At 48.6% G+C, this 20,499-nt stretch overlaps 1 protein-coding gene across 2 annotated transcripts in view; it reads right to left on the bottom strand.

Moving 5' to 3' along the window:
• Positions 1-275: 275 nt before the first annotated feature.
• LOC135819242 (PDZ domain-containing protein 2-like) overlaps positions 276-20,499 on the bottom strand; it is a 48,810-nt gene continuing 28,586 nt past the window's right edge. For both annotated transcript variants that reach the window (XM_065332412.1, XM_065332413.1), the window contains exons 15-24: positions 19,325-19,693; positions 16,653-18,430; positions 16,106-16,263; positions 14,254-14,477; positions 10,617-10,841; positions 8,181-9,096; positions 6,460-6,599; positions 5,371-5,690; positions 3,328-3,506; positions 276-1,030 (exon numbers count right to left, since the gene is read on the bottom strand). In XM_065332412.1, the coding sequence (XP_065188484.1) occupies positions 774-1,030; positions 3,328-3,506; positions 5,371-5,690; positions 6,460-6,599; positions 8,181-9,096; positions 10,617-10,841; positions 14,254-14,477; positions 16,106-16,263; positions 16,653-18,430; positions 19,325-19,693 (4,566 nt within the window). In that variant the 3' untranslated portion in view covers positions 276-773. The remainder of the gene's footprint in view (positions 1,031-3,327; positions 3,507-5,370; positions 5,691-6,459; positions 6,600-8,180; positions 9,097-10,616; positions 10,842-14,253; positions 14,478-16,105; positions 16,264-16,652; positions 18,431-19,324; positions 19,694-20,499) is intronic.

Raw genomic sequence — 20,499 nt, 5'->3', positions numbered from 1 at the left:
AATCTATCCCAGTACTGCATTACAGCATCATGCATAAGGCCGTCTCACGACGGTCGCCTTCTTACGCATTGGGTGGGGGCTGCTACCATGTATTTATTCATTTATGATATGGGGAGGAGGGCGCATTAGTCTTAGTGCTGCACAGCGGAGGTAATCAACGTTCTGCCCGCACCCCACCACACACATACCCGCACACGCACACGCACGCACGCACGCACGCACACACACACACACACACACACACACACACACACACACACACACACACACAAGTGTTCAATAGAGAATGGCATGTTCCACCATGACCGTACATGGTGTTGTGATTGTGGAAATTATTCGTAAAGAATCTCAGGTAGATTATCTGCCGACAATCACTGGATAATCGATTAGTCACACAACTGGCAATGCCAAAAAAAGTTGAAAAGTCAAAAAGATGCCATAAAAATTCTACAGGGCCAGGGTGATGTTCGTGGGCATGTCAACATTTGAGCGCACTGCTACATGTGCAGTAAATGCATGCCATGACGTCATCAGGGGTCTCTGGGGGACTCTGGTGACAGCACCATCATCGCACCAGTGATCATCAATTCATCACACAGTGACGGACTAGCGGACGGTGTGCAACACTATCTGCATCTACACACGCACAGCATAGCAACTGCATACGCCGGGAATAGTGAGAAGGGCATTCAAGAAAAGCAGGGAACAGCATTACGTTCAGACTGTGTGCGCCCATTCGGAAAACACCTGGACGTCAACACAACACTCCGATGTTACGACTGGGATTTTCCTTTGCCGCACAGTAGCATGCGTACGGGGCCGGGCGGAATCGCCTTGAGGAAGTCGACCGCCTCACGACGCGTGATGCTAGTGAAGTCTTTTCCGTTGACTTCGATCAGCAGATCGCCGGCATGCACGGCCTTGCTTCTCTCCGCTGGTCCGCCATCAAAGACAGTCTTCACCTGAATGGGACCACCGCTCTGGCCCGCTCCCTTGCCGCCCGCCACACTAAAACCAAGACCAGAATTTCCTGCACAAATATAAACAGCAAAAAAAGATTTAAAAAAATCAGATTACCGCCCTCTACAATAAAGAGGGTCCGAACCGGTTTTTTTTCCCAATACGGTTCAAATGATCACAAGACCGGAACTCTGGCAACCGGGTTATGGTCGTAGTCAGGAGCACTGTGCGTCCTTGCCTTGTAACATGCTGTCGACTTGGAAAACATGTTAAACTTATCAAGTAAGGTTTCTACATGTATATACACCATACTGTACTTGAAGGGCACTGAGGTTGTTTTCTGTATGTTCTATATCGTGATAGTTAGGTTTAGCTTCATGGCTCGATGCCCAGTGGGTTTAAAAAAAATGTAAAATTGTATACACGTAGCAGCACAACTGCCCGGTGATATTAAAACAGAATTTTGAAAATTTCCTGTGGCTCTTAGAAGGTTAACGCTGGATCGTGGACCACCTTCAGTCATTCCTTTCTTCTACCCATGTCAGTGTTTTCATCTCCACGACCATACCTGCACTGGACTCTCTTGTCGTACAGTTCTCTATAGGCTATGTCTAGCCGGCCGAGTATAGTTATAGTTATTAGTTATAATGAAAATAACGTCATTCCGTTACGGGCTTGAAGGCAGCTTGCTGCGTCAATACTAGGACAACTCCCCATCTACTCCACCCAGTGTTTCCAAACGCTCTGTGCTTTTTGTACACCTTGAGAGGTTTACACTGTACAAACTAATTATTATAATTACCAAACCCCAAAAAAAAGGCATGGCACTTCAGTCTTCAGAGACAGCAGCAGGACAGAACTGATGCTCGTCGAACAAAAACTGACATATTCATGTCAATGTCAATGCACTCACTGTGCACAGTGAACACACAGTCAGTGCAGCTGACACTGACCACTTGCAAGTGGAAACGATTGTCACTTTCCCGCTATCTCAAAGAATTCACAGAACTCTTCAGAAGCATGGGCTGTTGTCTAGAATGTCCCAGGCCACTGGACTCTAGGAAGCATGGGCTGTTGTCTAGAATGTCCCAGCCCACTGAACCCTAGGATGCATGGGTGAGTAGTAGTAGTAGTAGTAGTAAGTTGTGTTTGCATGCAGAGTGCAAAGTGATGCAGCTTCTGCTTGTGCTACAGCTGTATGCCCATAATTATAGGGTCAGAACTCTAGCGATGCACTCTGTTATCCCAAATATGGGTATGATGCTTTGCCATTGCTCACATATCTGCACAGCTGGCTTCCTTCACTGACGTACGTGGCGAAGCAGTTCTTTATTTAGAATAGACCACAGTAGTCCAGCACAGTTCTACCGCTTAAAAAGTAATCGTCTTTTCAGGAACAGGATTGCCGAGCCGCTCCTGGCAAGCGAGGATCATGCTCTGATCCATTTCTCAGAGCATGAAACCTCCGAAGTTGCCACAGCAATCGGTCTTCGTGCTCATGATTCAATTCTCTGTCGCTCGACCACTCACTCTCTTTCCCAGGTTCAATAATCTAGTAGTTGATCGTCTATCTCTCAAGAGTCGATTTTGTTACTATAGCGATAAGTAGCACTAGTCAAGAGGACACTACGCAAAGAATCTCGAGAGTCTCAAGAAAATCGAGTATGAAAATTCACTCACCATTATTCTCTTCGTTCTTTGCATAATGTCATAATGTCCGCTTCACTAATACCGCTATAAGTTATTGTCTCCTCTTCAGGATTCTCCCGCTTGCATCTTTCCCCGAAACCAATGAATACTCTATTCCTACTACTGGCAGTTATAATCTATTGTCCCTGTAGACTCTCCTGCCATACATGCCTCTCTGAAGTACACCAACAATGCTACTCAAGCCTCTCTGCTAGTGGTCTGTGCCTACATCATGTGCAATCCAAAAACCCATCCGAGGGCCGAGGCGGTCGCGTGAGACTCGGCGCTTTCGGCTCCCAGGTCGGATCTCTCTGGCCACAACTCTGCACTGTTCCTTCTGTGGCTCACTAAGCCAGTATGCCGCGTTAACAAGAGTAGGTACAGAGAGATCAAGTCACACTGTAGACAGGGGGCATCACAGGGCAGTGAGGAGTGGTAAGACCCGGGGTATGGGGTGTCCCGGGTGGGGTGCGGGGTGTCCCGGGGGGGGGGGGGGGGGGGAATCGGATCTTTCAGCCAACAGTGCTAGTGCACATTTTAGTGCTCTTTACTGCTTTTCTTTTTCTTTTTTCGATGAATTAGGCGGACCATCCTGGACAAAAGGTGGTACGAGCATGGTCATACTGGTCGTGCCGTGTGTGACGCCCTGGTGGATAACAGTAACACGGTGGTTCTTACCCTTGACAAGTTCCAGTGCCTTCACGTCCGACATCTGAATGCCAGCGCGCCGTGCCATGGTCATAGACAATGCTGGATTGGCCGACCCACCGGGTGACAGCCCACCCTTGCGACGCATGCGTCTCTCACTCGTTGTGCTGCTCAGGCTCATGCGGTCAAAGTCCTCATCCGAACCGTACCTACGTTATCAAGCATTGGGCAGATGGACGGACAAGAAAAAGGGCATGTCAGCAGACAGACAGACAGATGGGAAGACAGACAGACAGATGGGAAGACAGACACGCGTTTCATTACACCCATGTTTCAGGGAAAGCGTTCTCAAAGAACGAGGGGAGTGGCTAAAAACAGGATTGAATCAGGTTCATACATTGTTAGTGAGGATTTCGGAGTATGGCCATTGCTGTCCAATTCCACCTCACAACATCAGAGACAAATCAGAACTTAGGCAGGCTAATAACACGTATGCACCCGTACACTGCAAAGCGCCTGTATGTGTGTTGTAGTACGTTAATGTGTGTACGGCGTGCGTATGTGGTGTTGGTGTGTGCGCGTCTTGCTGTGGTGTGAAGAGCAGTCTTCGTCTTCAGTTTGTCATGTCTAGTTGTGTTTCCGTAGTCATTTTGTAATAAACAGTCTTTCCAATGTAGTTATCGTTGTCCATGGTATACGTGTGGAGATGGCATGGGGCTGGGGCAGGTAGAGAAAGGCATTTACAACATATGTGTGTGTGTGTGCGTGTGTGTGCGCATGTGTGTGTTGTGTGTGTGTGTGTGTGTATGTGTGTGTGTGTGCGTAAAAAAAATTAAAAAAATGGAAAATAAAAAATAGGGATTCACTGGCCAGAAAAAGTCACTTCAAACAGCTGTGTGGTGGATACCAGGCTAAAAATAGTGGTGGTCAATTCATCAGCCTTGCAAGCTGTTGAATGGTGTAATCCCAGCACAAGTTGCTATGTCTAACATAGCTGTTCGCTATCATCGATACCGCGATGGGCATGTCTGAGGTCTGAGGTCTGAGGTGTGTGCGCGCGCGCATGCGCGTGCCATGGGCAACCATCTTCATTACATAGAGATACTTATTCAGACACTCAAGGACTGACATAAGCAATCCACCCTGTTGAGTCGTGTTGCGAGGTGGAATGGGGTGCATGCTGGCAATACAGTATGCTGCCAGGGTGTACGGGCGCATGATGCGTGCCATACACCCTGGCAAAGATCTGGTCTGTGTGTGATTATGAGTAATGCAATTCGTGCCATTGAAAAAAGTGCAATGTGTTAGTGTCAATCATCTGCATGATTGTAGCGAGTTCCTTTTTTTTACACTTTCAAAGTGTTGTTGAACAACCTGGACACTTATGACTTCGTCCATACACAGGGGAGGAGTTGTTGGTTTGCGCTTCGCATATGTGTTGGAGCTAGGTGTCAGGTCGTTGAACGTCTCAATATCCTTGTCAGTGTTGAGCCTTGTTGTCGCACTATCTGACTGCACTTGTATTTAGATCTCGCTACCTTGGTGGACTGATAATCATAACTCGTAACTTATTGTTCATACTTGAAGTAAATTAAAAAAAAAGAGGATCATAATTTTACAAGTTATCCGTTTCGTCCAACACTAACGATTACAAGCAGGATAATGGTGGGTCAGAATGCTCAACAATTAGCACAAAACTGACTGATGTGATACTGACATTCAACGACCTGATGCTTAGCTGCATCACGTCTGGAATGCGCAAACCAACAGCCTTCCAGCTTGGAAGGTTCTCAGTTATGAAGGAAGTCCTTTTTTAAAGTGTAATCCTTGGCTCTCCATCCGAGTACACACTTATTGGTCCTTTCTCTATACACACTCTGTATACACACTCTGTATACACAGGAGATATACCCTGAGCAGCACAGCTACACTCTGTATACACAGGAGATATACCCTGAGCACAGCTACACTCTGTATACACAGGAGATACACCCTGAGCACAGCTACACTCTGTCAAGTAACAGAATACAACTGAACATTCTACAGCATGGGCGGAAGACAACGCCAGCTTACTTTTCCATGGTCTCGCTGCTGCCACGCGGGTTGAATCCCGGCTCGTTGTCCAGCGTGGCCTGCGAGTCGAAGTTTCTTGACTCCCCTCGCTTGACGGTGCGGCGCATTGTTGATCCACGGCGTGTTTTCAGCGGTGCAGCGGTTGCCTGTTTACGCCTGGTCACCGACAGGATGACCTCGTCGGGAGCGGACTTGAGAGTTTCCAGTGCCTCGGCATACGTGGCACTCTCCATGGGCTTGCCGTTGACGCTGATCAAGCAATCGCCAGTCTGCAGCTTGTTGCTCCGTCCAGCGGCGCTGTTCGCCACGATACGCTTGATCTGCACACCGTGTCCGCATGCACGCATACACACAAAACACACACAGACACAGAGACACACACAGACACAGAGACACACACACATACACAAACATCATGTCACGCCCATCGCCGGAGGCAATGATAGCGATGCTACAGCAGAAGCCATAGCAGCTTGTGCTGGGATTGCACCATTCAACAGCTTGCAAGGCTGAAGAATTGACCGCCACACACACACACACACAAACACCCAAACACACACACACACACACACACACACACACAAGCAGGCGACCCACTTGTCACGGGGACCATTCTGATAACGCGACTGCCTCTCCTCAGTGTTCCACTAGAACATGCAATACATGCCATCATTTCCAGTCAAAATATCACGTTTAGATTCACCTTAACTAGTCACCTTTACCAGGTGTTGGTGTATTTCACTCATGACATCATCATCATCATGACATCATTTGAACAGCCTCTTCTACGGGCAAGCAAAAACGCAATACATCAAAATTCAAATAGAATGAAAAAAGAGAGGAAAATGAACACAAAGTGCACTGGAACTCAATATAAAAAGGAACGCAAAGTGCAGTTGAACACAATGAGCATGGGGCATGGGGCCACCAATCGGAGAAGACCGGCTCATAATGGAAAATAAAAGAACAAACATAAGACACCCGTACACATCAACGTGCTCTAAGGGTATGGCAGCTTGTTAAAAAGCTGTGGCGCTGGCGCTTGTATGATGCCATCATCATCATGACATCATCATCATTCAGTCTTACCATGACAGGTCCTACATCGGTATCCACCCCGCCGACCAACGCCAGACCAAGCGGTCCACCTTCCTTACGCAGCACCACCGTCAGCTTCTCCGTTCCGTGGACCGTTGTCGGGGTCGTCGATCCTTCCTTGCTCTCTTTTACTGCATCACATTGCACAAGGAAATTTAGACGGAAGAAGTACAGTCAGACCTCGCATAACTGCACACATCCGTTTTCGACAAAAATATCCGGATAGGCGAGGGAACCGGATAATCGAACACACATACTGTATGTCTGCATAGCATATGCTGTAAATCAGTAACCTGGGATTTTCTTCCGGATGGCGAGGGATCCGGATAAAAGAGGACCGGATAAGCGAGGTCTGACTGTATGTAAGTAAGGTCAATCGCGTGGATAATGGCCTCGTGTGTTGCCGCATGCACACAGTGTGTAACAGTGTGACTACGCGTGCTGCATCACTGCTGTTACACGCCAGCTTACTGGTAGGCTACGGCCTGTCAGCGTAATGTGCACCTGTAATTCCTGTACATGCATTATAATAACCATCTTGCTCTGAGAACAATGTCGAATCCAACAATACCAACTTTCTGAGAACAATGTCGAATCCAACAATACCAACTTTCTGTGCGGGCTGAACGATTACGCAGCGAATCTGCAGCACCCACATGATTTGTGCAGGCACGCCCAGGATTGTCATGTGCATTTGTACACTGTGGGTTTGTTTTGCACCCACATGTGCACTACTGTCTAGGCAGGTCCTTGACTTCTGTGTGCATCGCCTAGCAGGTCTGTATCACCCACGCGAGTGTACTCGCAGCGAGAATAGTGAATGGTAGTCTCGGTTAGGTCGTATGACGAGTGTTTTTGATTTCCGAAATAAAATTGAAACCAATCAAGAACTTCTAACCCAGACAATTTGATTACCTCTAATATCTAGTTGTTGAGGAATACCTGTATTTTCAGAGAGATATCATAAAGAAAATAAAGATATGCCAAAAACCAGACCCCTGGGGTCCGTTTGGACCCCACAACCGGGAATGAGGGTAAAGTAAGAGATGCTAGTACATGTAAAAAGAGGCGGGCGCAAATAAACCGCTGTGTGCATGTGTGTGCATGTGTGTGCATGTGTGTGCATGTGTGTGCATGTGTGTGCATGTGTGTGCATGTGTGTGCATGTGTGTGCATGTGTGTGCATGTGTGTGCATGTGTGTGCATGTGTGTGCATGTGTGTGCATGTGTGTGCATGTGTGTGCATGTGTGTGCATGTGTGTGCATGTGTGTGCATGCGTGTGCATGTGTGTGCATGTGTGTGCATGCGTGTGCATGTGTGTGCATGTGTGTGCATGCACACGTCATTTGTGGATCTACCTGTAAAACTTACAATGTTGTAGTTACAGAGTCGAGGGAAACATGCAAACGGGAAAAGTCCGAAGAACAAATGACTGTCACCACCAGGACTCAAACCAAGGACCCTCTCTTGAGGCTAGCGATGCTCTAACCACTGAGCTATGGTGTAGTTGTCCTCCAAGCAGAGACCGTTCAACATTCTCTTTAGACTTTGTAACTCACATTGCAGTCTCTAATCATTCTTGTACGATGTCAGGTTTGGAGTTTGCTTGCACGCAATCATGCCCAAGTACAATTGCACAGTATGTAGGTTAAAATTACCCATGGTTGCACTTGATGGGAACGCAAAGAAGAGTAGTGCTAGCTCAACTCACCTCTACTCAGCGGTCGTGGACTTCGGTTTGACGGCGTTGAGCCAGTCGGTGGTGATAGTACATTGGCGTCCTTTCTCTTCGGCTCTTGTGTCTGTTCGTCTTTAGCCGGTGTGGTCGCTGGATGTGCCTCATTGTCAGCGGATATCTTCACTGCGGGTACAGTAGGAGAGACAGGTGCAGTGGGAGAGACAGGTGCAGAGGGAGAGACAGGTGCAGTGGGAGAGACAGGTGCAGAGGTAGAGACAGGTGCTGAATCAAATGTTGCTGTAGAGCTTGGCTGTGTCGTCGTTGCTGACTTGACCACGTCTCCAGATTTTGAATCCTCTTCTTTTCTGGTGGCTGCTGTTTCTTCGGACCCGTTGTCTCGCCCGTTGGATTTGTCTGATTGTGTAGACTCGTGTTCATTAGCCACAGTTAGTGTTGATGCATCGTTCCCGTCAGCTACATCTACGATAGCAGCATCAGACCTTGGCGGGTTAGAGGCCGTTTTCAGGGGCGTTGGTGCTGCTTTGCGAGGAGCAGGTGTCGGAGTGATGATCTTTGCTGCTTCTTTGTTTGCTTCTCCATCCACTTCATTTCGGCCAGGCTCTTGGCTCACGCTGGTAGCCTGTTGCGGTGCATTGCTAGTAGCTGACTGGAGTAATGTTGGGGCTGCCCCCTGTTTTCCAGCGTCCTCCGCTGGGGGCTTATCCGGCTCTGGCGTGGCGTGCGGAATGCTCTCCGTGCTCTGGCGTGTGCTGTGCGACGCTGGTTTCACTGACGGCCGCGATGTCTTGGGCTTCACCGGGCTGGCTGAGGGTGTTGATGCTGGTTTATTGTCGGCTTGGACGGGCCGTTTGGGTTGTTCGGGCTGTTTGGGCTGCTCGGGCTGTTTGGGCTTCTCTTCAGCCTTCTTACGAGACACAACCAGTTCAATCTGTAAAGAAAACGATAACAATACAGAACACCAGGAAAGTGAACATACAGTGCCCTCAGTACCAAACCAGTAGCAGCTGCATATCGTGATAGATCTAGCTGGTGAAACATGGTCAAGAGTGAACCAGAAGCTCACACACCAAACAACATGTCTAACTCATGTCCTATGCATTGGAGTTTTAAAGGCCCAGTCCAACGCTCAGCTGAACGGAACAGACTCCCACCCACCACCAACCGGCGGCATATCAGCACGCTTAAAAGAGAGGAAAGCTTTTCAATTCCCACTACCTGCCATGAAAAACTCGGTCCTGTCAGAAAGGCGACCGCAACTTCCCTGATGATAACAAGAGTATTGATCAGAAAGTTTGAAATGTCGGTTGCATGATCGTGAGCAATCCCACTTGATTGCATTCACTGTAAGATCAGTAATGTTAACGAACATTTAATTCTAATGATTTAACGAATTTAAAATATCTGTTAACATTTGCAGTCGTTATGTGCAAAACGATATGCACATGTACAGTCCTTTGCCGGTTTTGAGACAGAACTCGTTAGAATTTCACCTCGCTAACCCACAAAAATCCGGAGGTCGCTAACTTTAATTATTGACGTTAAAATATCAGGTCTTAGAGCACAGTGAAACATTGCGGCAATGTACTCTTCAAGGGATGGAAACTAGTATTTGTATAGCCCGGGCACTCCATTCTCAAGGTCAAATAACAGGGTAAGATACCCAGGGTAAGATCCCAGGGTAAGATACCCAGGGTAAGATACCCAGGGTAAGATACCCAGGGTGGGTCCTAAGAAAACAGCACTCGATATCCTATACAATCTGATCCTACTCGATATCCTATGCAAAGAGAATGTAGATGCAGGCTATACTCAGGATACGTTATTGAAGTGTTAACTGCACATGCGCTTTTATTGCGTATGGCGTAGATCAATTCATATTGCTTGGTATGATAAAGGTCCACCTCGCCAGTTTTTCACTCAATCCTGATGGTGGGCCCTGGCCGACAAACCCCATTGAAATTGAAGAGGTTTTCAGGGAAGAGACCACTTGCAATGGTTTAGGGTTTATCATTGTTGTGCACTTTTACTGCATGCACAAGCGATGCATCTTTGCGTACATTCTATGATTTTACTGGCGTATATTCTAAGGGCCAGTCCGGGGTTACCGATTGTTTTTTGCAAAACAGTTTTAGTATTTTTCCACCCACCCTTTGTGCAGGTAAAACGCAGCCCAACAAAATAGTGATTTCAATCTTCTGCACCCAGACGTAACTGGGCATTCTCCGTGTACATTCATTAATAATTATTATTTTCAAAATGAAACTCATAAAACCTACCCACCCCCAAACGAAAACATTTCGTTTGGAAAATACCACAGGTAACCTTGGATGGCCCCTAAGCCAGAAAACTATACAGTCTTATAGAAGATGATGTCATTCGTCTACACAAATTCTATCATTCCACTAGCAAGCCTTTGTTTTTGGATACGTGACTCTTTTCTGCACTTGCCTTTGTTTTCGTCTTGGCTGTTGCAATGGCCTGTGTTGCCATGGTGCTGTCCATGCCAACCAAGCAATCATCACCCAGCATGATTAGCTGGTCGTTAGCGCGCAGTCTGCCATTGCGAGCGGCGCAGGAATTCGGTTCAATTGCTTGGACGAAGACGTACTGTAGCGAAGTGTCTATGCCGCCCTCGAGCACGATTCCCAGGGGCTCGTTCGGCAGACGATTCAGCTGGGTGGGACCAGGGAGAACGCCGGGAAAAGCAACGATGAAGCAAACATTCATATGCGCATACTAGTACATATACATTTACAGCTTGCTGTCTACAGCATTGGGTATTGGGTATACATTTACATAGTTATAATATATGCCTGCAGGCAATCACCCACATACGAAAGCACGCACGCATACACAAAAACACAAATACACACACCGGCCAGCACAAGTCTTCAAAATGATGTATGCAGCACAGCCGGTTATTCATGCTCGAGCACATGTGTATCATTTCGCAGAGCAATGCATTGACAGTTCAGTTATCTAACAAGCTACATACTACCGTATGATTTTATAGAGGTCATGGGATTACATCACTAGTTGAGATACCACCGCTACCCACTGTACCCAGAGATGCATTAGCTACATGTTACAGTATGTTATGAGGTCATGGCATTACATCACTAGTTGAGATACCACCGCTACCCACTGTACCCAGAGATGCATTAGCTACATGTTACAGTATGTTATGAGGTCATGGCATTACATCACTAGTTGAGATACCACCGCTACCCACTGTACCCAGAGATGCATTAGCTACATGTTACAGTATGTTATGAGGTCATGGGATTACATCACTAGTTGAGATACCACCGCTACCCACTGTACCCAGAGATGCATTAGCTACATGTAGAGCTCAGGCAAAAACTGCCGATTCACGCAGCATAGTTGGCTCCCATAAGCGAATCCACCAACTTGCATTGTATACTCTGCGCCCATACGAGAATCCACTACTTCACCAACACAGCATTATTATTTTCGCATAACCTCAATAGCCTTTCTTCAAGAGAAGCATGACTGGGGGGGGGGGGGGGGGGCAATATGCCCATGGGTGCTGATACTAAAGGTTAAACTGCTCGAATGAATAATACCCTGACATGGTATTATTCATTTGAGCAGTTTAGCGTTTGATATTGTACTGTACTCGACAAACAATTCCACATCCTCTAATGCCAGGACAATATTTGTAGTAGCAGTTGTAGGTTCTTCTTTTTTCCGATCAGACTGTACCACAAAAGATAATGGAATGAAACAAGCTGGTTCGGAGCGAAACAACTACTTGCTGTTGTAGAGTATGGCCGGTGAACTGTTTGTGCTGGTGGCTGCAAGCACCGTGTGGTCACGTCTGGTCAAAAACTACTACTACATGTACTATGAATGGACGGAGCGAAATGAAGATGGCATCAACAAACCAAGACGAGGCTATCACCTTTTTGTTCTCGAAAACAAGTTGTGTGGTGAAAACAAGACGTGTAGCTCTGTAGCGGCCGGACTGTTTTCCATGCAACTATCCGATCTTTTTCTCACACACCATGGATGCACTGACCCTGACTATCCATGACCACGCTCTGTTATCCAAGACCCTGTTTTCAATTTTATCATTTCAGTGGCACAGGGGTATGCCCATTTCACATTCTCCCGGTTTATTGCACCCACTCTGATTGATAACACATAGTATTGTCTCTCTCTTATTGGCTACGGCCATCGTGAGAATAAAGATAATAACATTAGAATGTGCAAAAAAACACCTTTTAGGCCTGTTAGTCTAAACATGCACCTAAAGTTTTTACTCAATATCCTCCATTTCCGCTGGTGATCTCTAATGGAATAAGCCGGCTGTCTGGAAATCTTCCATATCGTGTCTCAATGGAATTGTCCCTGCTATGGTTGTGGGGGGGGGGGGGGAGGGCAAGGGTGCCGGGGAAAGTCGTGGCATCGACAGTGGTGGTGGTGGTGGCGACGGTGGTAGTGGTGCAAGTCTGGGCAATGATGAAGTGGAATGTTGCGGAGGATCCACACATTCAAACCACTAGATCCCAGGGTACATGAGAAGTCATTTCAGCGGTATTGGGGTTTCTTTCCTGGGTAAAATCTCTTCCTCAAAGTCATTACATTTTCCATGCCCCACTGCACCATACTCACTTTCACTGTCATCACCACCCTCTCGACTCAATCTACAAACTCTTTCTCTCACGCACACACACACTCTCTCACACACTCTCTCACACACACCCACACACACACACACACACACACACACTTCAAGTGTGCGTCTAGCATGCATGTCGATGCATCAGGAAACGACAGTTATGTGTTAAGTTGATTCAGAACATTTTCAGTGTTGTCAGTGGCAGCTAATAGTGGGCCAATTAATCTTCAGATTTAGCAGAAATAGATATCAGTAGGTCAGTTCACTACGATACGCATATCACTCAAGATCAGCTTAGAAGAATCATCATTATTTTTTCGATTAGCGCAGTCATGCAACAATAATTCTCAAGGTACATGCATGAATTATTTAGAGTTTAAAAAAGATTAGAAAGCGTTGGATTGTTATCATGTGGACTGTTGTCACGGGTAGTTAGCCATGTCAGAATTATTTCGACTTCCAAACAGAAACTGAGAACGAAACATCGTCCAGCCTGGGGTGACAAGGTGCATATCCAGGTAATGGCATGCCACAGCAGTGAAGGATTGCCATACGGAATATGTTCACCAAGCATGCCATGGTCGCATCAACAGCCCCCAGCAAGCACTAAGTACTGGCAGCAATATAGCATGTGGTGCAATGCAGAACTTCCAGGATGTCATGCACGCCATGACACCTATGATGTAATGAAAATGCACTGGTGACATCATACACATACACTGATGAAATCACACACAGAGAGACCCTGATGACATCATGCACTGACACCAATGACATCATTCATTGCTCACATGTACACACCCGCACAATCACACGTGACCTCATTCAAACAGGCAAAGGCACACCTATGATGTCATGATGTTAGGATGTTATCCAGGTTCATGCAGCTACAGAGCCGTCTGAAGTACATACAGCAGAGAACACACACACACACACACGAACACACACACACACACACACACACACACACTAACACAATCAATACCAAGGAGAGATTCTCGGATTTCAGTTCATCCTCAAGATGAACGGCATGCACGGCAACACGGCAGAGAGAAGGGGTGGAGAACGTGCTCACTTCCATACATGGCAGAGAGAGGAATAGCAGTGCAAAATTGCAGAGTGTTTCTAGCTAGACCGATTACACAGACCTATGTAAGATGTACAGGCAACAACGGCCCTCCAATAAGCATGCACTCCCAGACACGTAGCCCGCATAGGGCACGGGGGGCACGTGGTAATATGTCTCAATCCGCAAGAATATTTTGGTGAAACGGCCGTGCACCTCCAAAGAGGGGGACCAGCTACGCTCCTTACTCCCATACCACGAAATAAAAAGAAAAGGTACTAGCATAGACACAAGTTTGAGAAAGACCGTTAGCCGTAATCTCACACACGCACGCACACACACGCATGCACGCAGGCACGCATCGCTTCCCTCACCTCGATATTGATGACCCCCTCTTCTGGATCCCGCTGTATAACCGACGTGGGCTTGGCATCATCAGCCACTGACGACGGTACTTTCCGCATGTCTGGTGGGCTGGAGTGCGGGGGCAGCTTGCGCGAGTCAAAAGATGATGACTCAAGTGTGGATACACTGGTTCCGAGTCCCGAAGAGGACTGCGAAGTACCCAGTAGATGATCGTCATTGGATGGGGATGCCACTGTGCACACACACACGTACACACACAGACCATGTTACTGTTAGTATAGACCATGCATAGGCATACATTCATATCTGATCGGAAAGGTCATGTGTACATGTGTACATGCGTGTGTGCGTGCGTGTACTCGTGCTTGCAGTGTGTGTTTGAAGGGGGGGGGGGGAGCTAGCTCGGTTGGTGGGTACATATATGCCAGATAGCGTTGGGTATGTTGCCAATGGGCTCGTCTGTGAACGTGTTATGTATCTGGAACTTTTGTTTGTTGCAGGGTTCATGAGAGAGAGAGAGAGAAAGATAAAGAGAAAGGAAGAAAGACAAAGAACCGGAGAGCTGGAGAGAAAGGAAGACAGAAAAGTAGGGGTGAAACGAAGGTCTCAAATTACCATTCGAACCTTCTTTATTAAAACGAACGAAGGTGTCGAAGGATTCTCTTTTTAACATGATCACGGAAACGCTCGGAAATCTTAAAAATAGAAGGGGGCAAAAAATCAGAACCCCATACTTATGTTGTATGTGCAATTCTTTCTGAATCTGGTGGTATCAATGTATATCCATTCCAGGTAAAAGAATACTTTGGCCCAGCACACAACTATAGATAGAGGCAAAGTTTTAACATACTCTTGATAGAGGCCATACCTAATACCTGTTTGTGAGTCAATTGTCCATATTTCTGACAATTTAGATCAGTGTACTTTGGATCATGTACAGACGTGTTAGCCTTCGCCTTTTTGACACAAAGCGACAAGAGATCACTGCTCTAGTGTACAGCCAGTTGCATGCTTGAACAATACCAAAATGGATGGAAAGAGCCATGTTGCGTAGTAAATATCAGATGCCCAAATTCATCAAAAATTGTCAAATCTGGATATGTACTTTTCGCTTATCTGCTCGCATCCAGCGACTGCATTGGTGATGGAGAGGAGAGTGAATAGTCACTGGGTGAGGAACTTCACCTGCCTCGATGATTTCAGGCCATCGCTGTGCTCCCTCTCGCTGCTGCTGGGAGAGTGAATACTGCAATGGCTTCAGCGATGGAAACTTTTATTATCGATTCAAATTATGAGACTACACTCGTATGTATCGCTGCTACAATTTTTTCCAGACACCATCACTACTAGTAGTAGTAGATATCGACGGCAGCTACAGCAAGCTATATTCCTGGTACAAGCAGCATTACTGAGCGAAAACAGGATCGAAATCGCAAAACTACTCTCCTACTAGTATCGCAGAGCGCCAAGCACTCTGGACGAATACAATCAAGAAAGTAATCTATGAGTACACCATGGTAGATCCACACACTGCAGCAAAACGGGAACACGCTGAGCGCCGGTGACTGGAACAGGGCCAGTTCGTACTGACTTGTGACTTGTCACTTCTTCAGCTCCGGTGCGCACGCGGACCGTGCCCCTACTTGTACTTGTAGTACAGCATGGACAGTGCTAGTGCATTCAGCACACCGCACAAAATCAATGCATGCATATGCATGCACTAAAACCCGTGTCGACCTTCGTTCGAATCGAAAACGAAGGTTCGTTTCAAAGGAAAACGAAGGTCCTTCGAACCTTCGACTACTTCGTTTCACCCCTACAGAAAAGACATCACTCTGCTTTATGATCAACGGGCCTAACCTTTGCCATTCTCCACTGGCTTGGCAGTGACAAGCGTGGCCGGTCGCACGAGTAAGGTAACCTTGCCGCGTGGCAGGCTCTTAAGCAGGGAATCTGCTTCAGCACTGCTCATACCGGATACATCCTGCCCATTGACCTTCACAAGCTGATCACCCGATCTAGCCACATAGAGGACAGAAACAGAACAAAATTCGTTGGGAATAAACCGGTATGCTTATACGGCAAAGCGGCTGTTTGTCGGAAGGTGCAGACAAAAGTCACAAAACCTCGATTTAGATCAGATCAAGTACAACATATCCAGTTCAAATTTCCCACACCGCCGGCAGGCAGAGGTTTGCAGCGGTTGGCAAACGTCCCTGTATGTGAAACTGCCAACAACAAAATTTTAATGTTATGGTATCCCACAACCATCAACCCACCCCCACCCCCTCTCCCTTTTCTCCCCCCCCCCCTCCCCCCCCCCCCCTGGTTCTCTAACAAAAACAGTTAGCACTCGGGAGGAACTTTCAGAGTTATCGTTTTCTGGCAATCTTGTGTGAATCCTTACCTTAGTTCAGCACCCTTGCCAGTGGGTGCCGCCTTGACCAGCACTGCACCATCCTGTCCTCTCTGTGTACTGATCCCAAGGCCGGCGATGGACTTCCTCAGCTGCAACTCAAACAGACCAGTCTCCGAGCGCTTGCCAATGGTGATGCTGCCCTGCGCTGATGACTCATTGATCTGGGTGTATGACATCATCTCTGGACTGGGCGAGCTCTTTTTGGGACTTCCCCGTGAAGGCAGCGGGGATGACTTCATGCGGGAGAGTGATGACTTTCGCGGTGTTTTCGGCGAGTCACCTTTGCCGGAGGCCAGGTGAGAGGTGAACGAAGACTTTCGTTGTGCCTCTGGTGTTTTCTTTGGTGTCGTCGGTGTTGATGATCGATGGTATGGCTGCACGAGCGGAGGAGTGGAAGACTTTATCACAGGCGGTGTCGACCGGGACGAAGTCTTGGCGGAGTGACGCGGTGATCCCTTTGCCGACAAGCTGGGTGATTTCTTGGTCAGTTTCGGCGACGGCTTGCTGCCCCTGTGCAAAGACATGGTGGTGGACGCAGCAACACCAGGTGCGTCGTCCACACTTGCTTTCCTGCTGGGCGTTGCCAAGCTCTCATTGGATAGAATCATTTCGCTGAGCGGACTGCTGGCCAGACTACCGGCCGCGGAATACGATGCGGGCAGGATGGGTGGCGGTGACGATGCCAGGATACGCGACGGCAACTCCTCCACTTTGGTTGGTGTGGCAACCGTCGACTGCTTCGACATGCTCCGTACCGAGTCATTGCTGTCATGGTGATCTCCGCCGCCACCACCGGAGAAACCAGAGCGTGTGGTACGCGTGGTGCGTGTGCGTTTGCGCGAGTGACGGGCCGCCATGGGAACTATGGAAACGTCATTCTCATCGGACTCGTCGGATTCGCTCTGCTTCTGCTCTTTGCTGAGGCCGGCGGCCGTGATGCTGGAGAGGGAACGGCGATGGATGACGCGGCCCGTGTTCGGTGAAGACTGCTGGCTGGACGCTATCATGCTGGATACACGACTGCCTGGGATCGAGGCCGGCGGAGACACCTCGGGCAGCGGTGGAGGTGGTGATGTCGCTGGCTCACTGTCCGACTTTGCACCACCGTCGGTTTCGTGCATCAGCTCCGACAGCCTCTGCTGGGACACTGATGGCGGTCTTTTTGGTGTGGCAGTCAGGCTCGATGCAGGACCTGCCTTCTTCTCTTGCTCGCCACCGGGACTGGTCGGCTTGGACGTTGGTGTCTTGGGCACGGCCTTGGCGACAAGCAATCGCACGGTGGAGCGTGTTTCGCGCAGCAAGTCGATGACAGCGGCATTGCTCATGCCGGCAAGAGTGAGACCGTTGACCTCCACGATCTGGTCGCTGATGTCGATGCCGGCCGTGTGCGCCGGGCCAGCGCGGTGTACGTCCGAGACCATGATGTGCCCGACGGCGGAGTCCGCGCCGCCCATTATGGTCATCCCCAGGCCCACCGTGCTGCCCACCTTGCTCAGAGTGACCTCTTCCAGCTGAGTGTGCATGCTCGTGGGACGCTCCACTATCAGCGGGGACGCCGGCTTGGGTGCTTCGGCTTTCTCGACGTTTGAGCTGTGCCGCGAGACGGCGGGTGAGTTTTCACGGGAGGAGATCGATTGGTTGAAATAGTCGGACAGGGACGCCATTAGGCTGGATGACTGCTTCAAGTGCTGCTCGGGCAAGTCTTTCTGTTCCACCGCTGGCTGGCTACCCGCTACCCCTGCGGCGTGAGGTTCCGCTGTGGGCGACTGCAAGGACACAATGACAGACACACACACAGACACAAGAATAGTCTATTGTGCATGAGCAGAAAGAGAGAGATAGATGATGAATGAAATTCAGACATCCAGTCAAGCAAACTCCCATAGGAATCTGTGCTCAAGGCACACATACCCGAAAACATTCGTGTCCAAAAAACATGCCTTGAACTGAACAGGTGGTCATTCTACACGGACTCAACTTTGAATGTATGGTAAAATTGTGTCTAGGACCCAAGGTGAAACACACCCATGAACTATGCATGCACACGCGCACACACATGCACACACACACACACACACACACACACACACACACACACACACACACACGCACACGCACACGCACACGCACACGCACGCACGCACGCACGCACGCACACACACACACACACACACACGCGCACGCACACACACACGCGCACACACACACGCATGTGCACACACACATACACCACACACACAACACACACACACATACACACACACACACACACACACACACGTACACACACACACACACATATCATTTTTATTATCAAAATTTTGATAGGGCAATCCCCACAGGCCTAAGGCCTTCTTACAGGGTACCCTAGAAATGAAAGTACTGAATTACGGAATAGGTGCAGGGAAGAGCATAAGCGGACTGCAGCGGGGAGTGCACTCCAACGGTCATACACACACACACACACACACACACACACACACACACAACACACACACACACACACACACACACACATACACACACATGTGCACACAAACACACACACACACACATAATAATATCAGCACATTCCAAGAGAAACCCGCGACAGGACTGCCAGAAGCTTCAACTTCAACTTCTCCAGCCATCCACCTTGCCACGTAAATGCGTTAACATACCAAAGAGTCTGGTGGCGAAACAGCAACAGTGGGTTGACTCGAAGCAATTACATCAGCACCCTCGCCCAATGTGCCTCTGCCAAGACCTGGGGAAAGTCCCTCTGGACTGAGACTGCGTCGCGATGGAGCCTGCAGTCCGGTACCGGCCAGGAATGGTTCGATCTCGCCGGACGGGCGGCGAGCAAAGAAACTCTCCGCGGTCAGCGCGCTGTTATCGGTATGGCCATTGCTCTGGGGCACAGGTGATGACGTCATAGGTGATGACGTCATAGTTGTCGCCGCCGCCGCACTCGCTACTTTGGCCTTCTCCAGGCGCCGTGCACTCTCGTGGAAACTGTTCGTGCGCTGGCCAGCCGCAGCGGAGAAAGACTGCAAAAATAGACAACACACACATGCACACACACACACGCACGCACAGACACGCACACACTCACGCACGCGCGCGCACGCACGCACACACACACGATTGCACTGGTTCATGTTCTACTGAATGTAGGTGAGCGTAAGCTGCAGCACCTCATGCTGAGGTCCTTTTCACATTGTTTCAGTATGTTCCAATTTAGTAATAGAGAGGTTAAGGTGCACGTTATTTCCGACGTGACGCGCAATTTCACCTCAAATTTGACGTAAAACTCCGGATTTCGGCGTGAGCTGCAGGTCACTCGCGTTGTTTTCGACGTGCGAGCCAAATAACGCGAGCTGACCTTTCGCGTCACGTCAGAAATAACGTGCATTTTAACCTCTCTAATAAGTCACACTTGATTGTAAGTCGAACTCGCTCGTTTCACCGGTTTGGGATGTGTTGCAAAGCTCAGGAGAGTGCCAGACACCAGCAACTACTGCATAACATGTACACACGGTACCGGTAGATAGAGAGACGGGGAAGTAGTGATGTTGGGATTCGGAGTTTCCCTACTAGTATAGCTCTGACGTATACAGCCGTTGAGAATATCTTTAGGCAGTGAAGGAACCTACTTGCTTCTACGCATGCACACACATATTGAAGCACCCATTCACACAAGCATGTGCGCACAAAAACACACACGCACCCACCGACCCCCGCCCTCTCCCCCCCCCCCCCCCCCCACCACACACACACACATACACACACACACACACACAAACACATACATGCACAAGTATCAGACCATACACTCGTACGCAGGCATTTTGCA

This window comes from Sycon ciliatum, chromosome 6, assembly GCF_964019385.1.
Source record: "Sycon ciliatum chromosome 6, ocSycCili1.1, whole genome shotgun sequence".
NCBI lineage: Eukaryota > Metazoa > Porifera > Calcarea > Leucosolenida > Sycettidae > Sycon > Sycon ciliatum.
The sequence above is the reverse complement of the archived record's forward strand: the minus strand, read 5'-3'. Positions and strand labels throughout refer to the sequence as shown.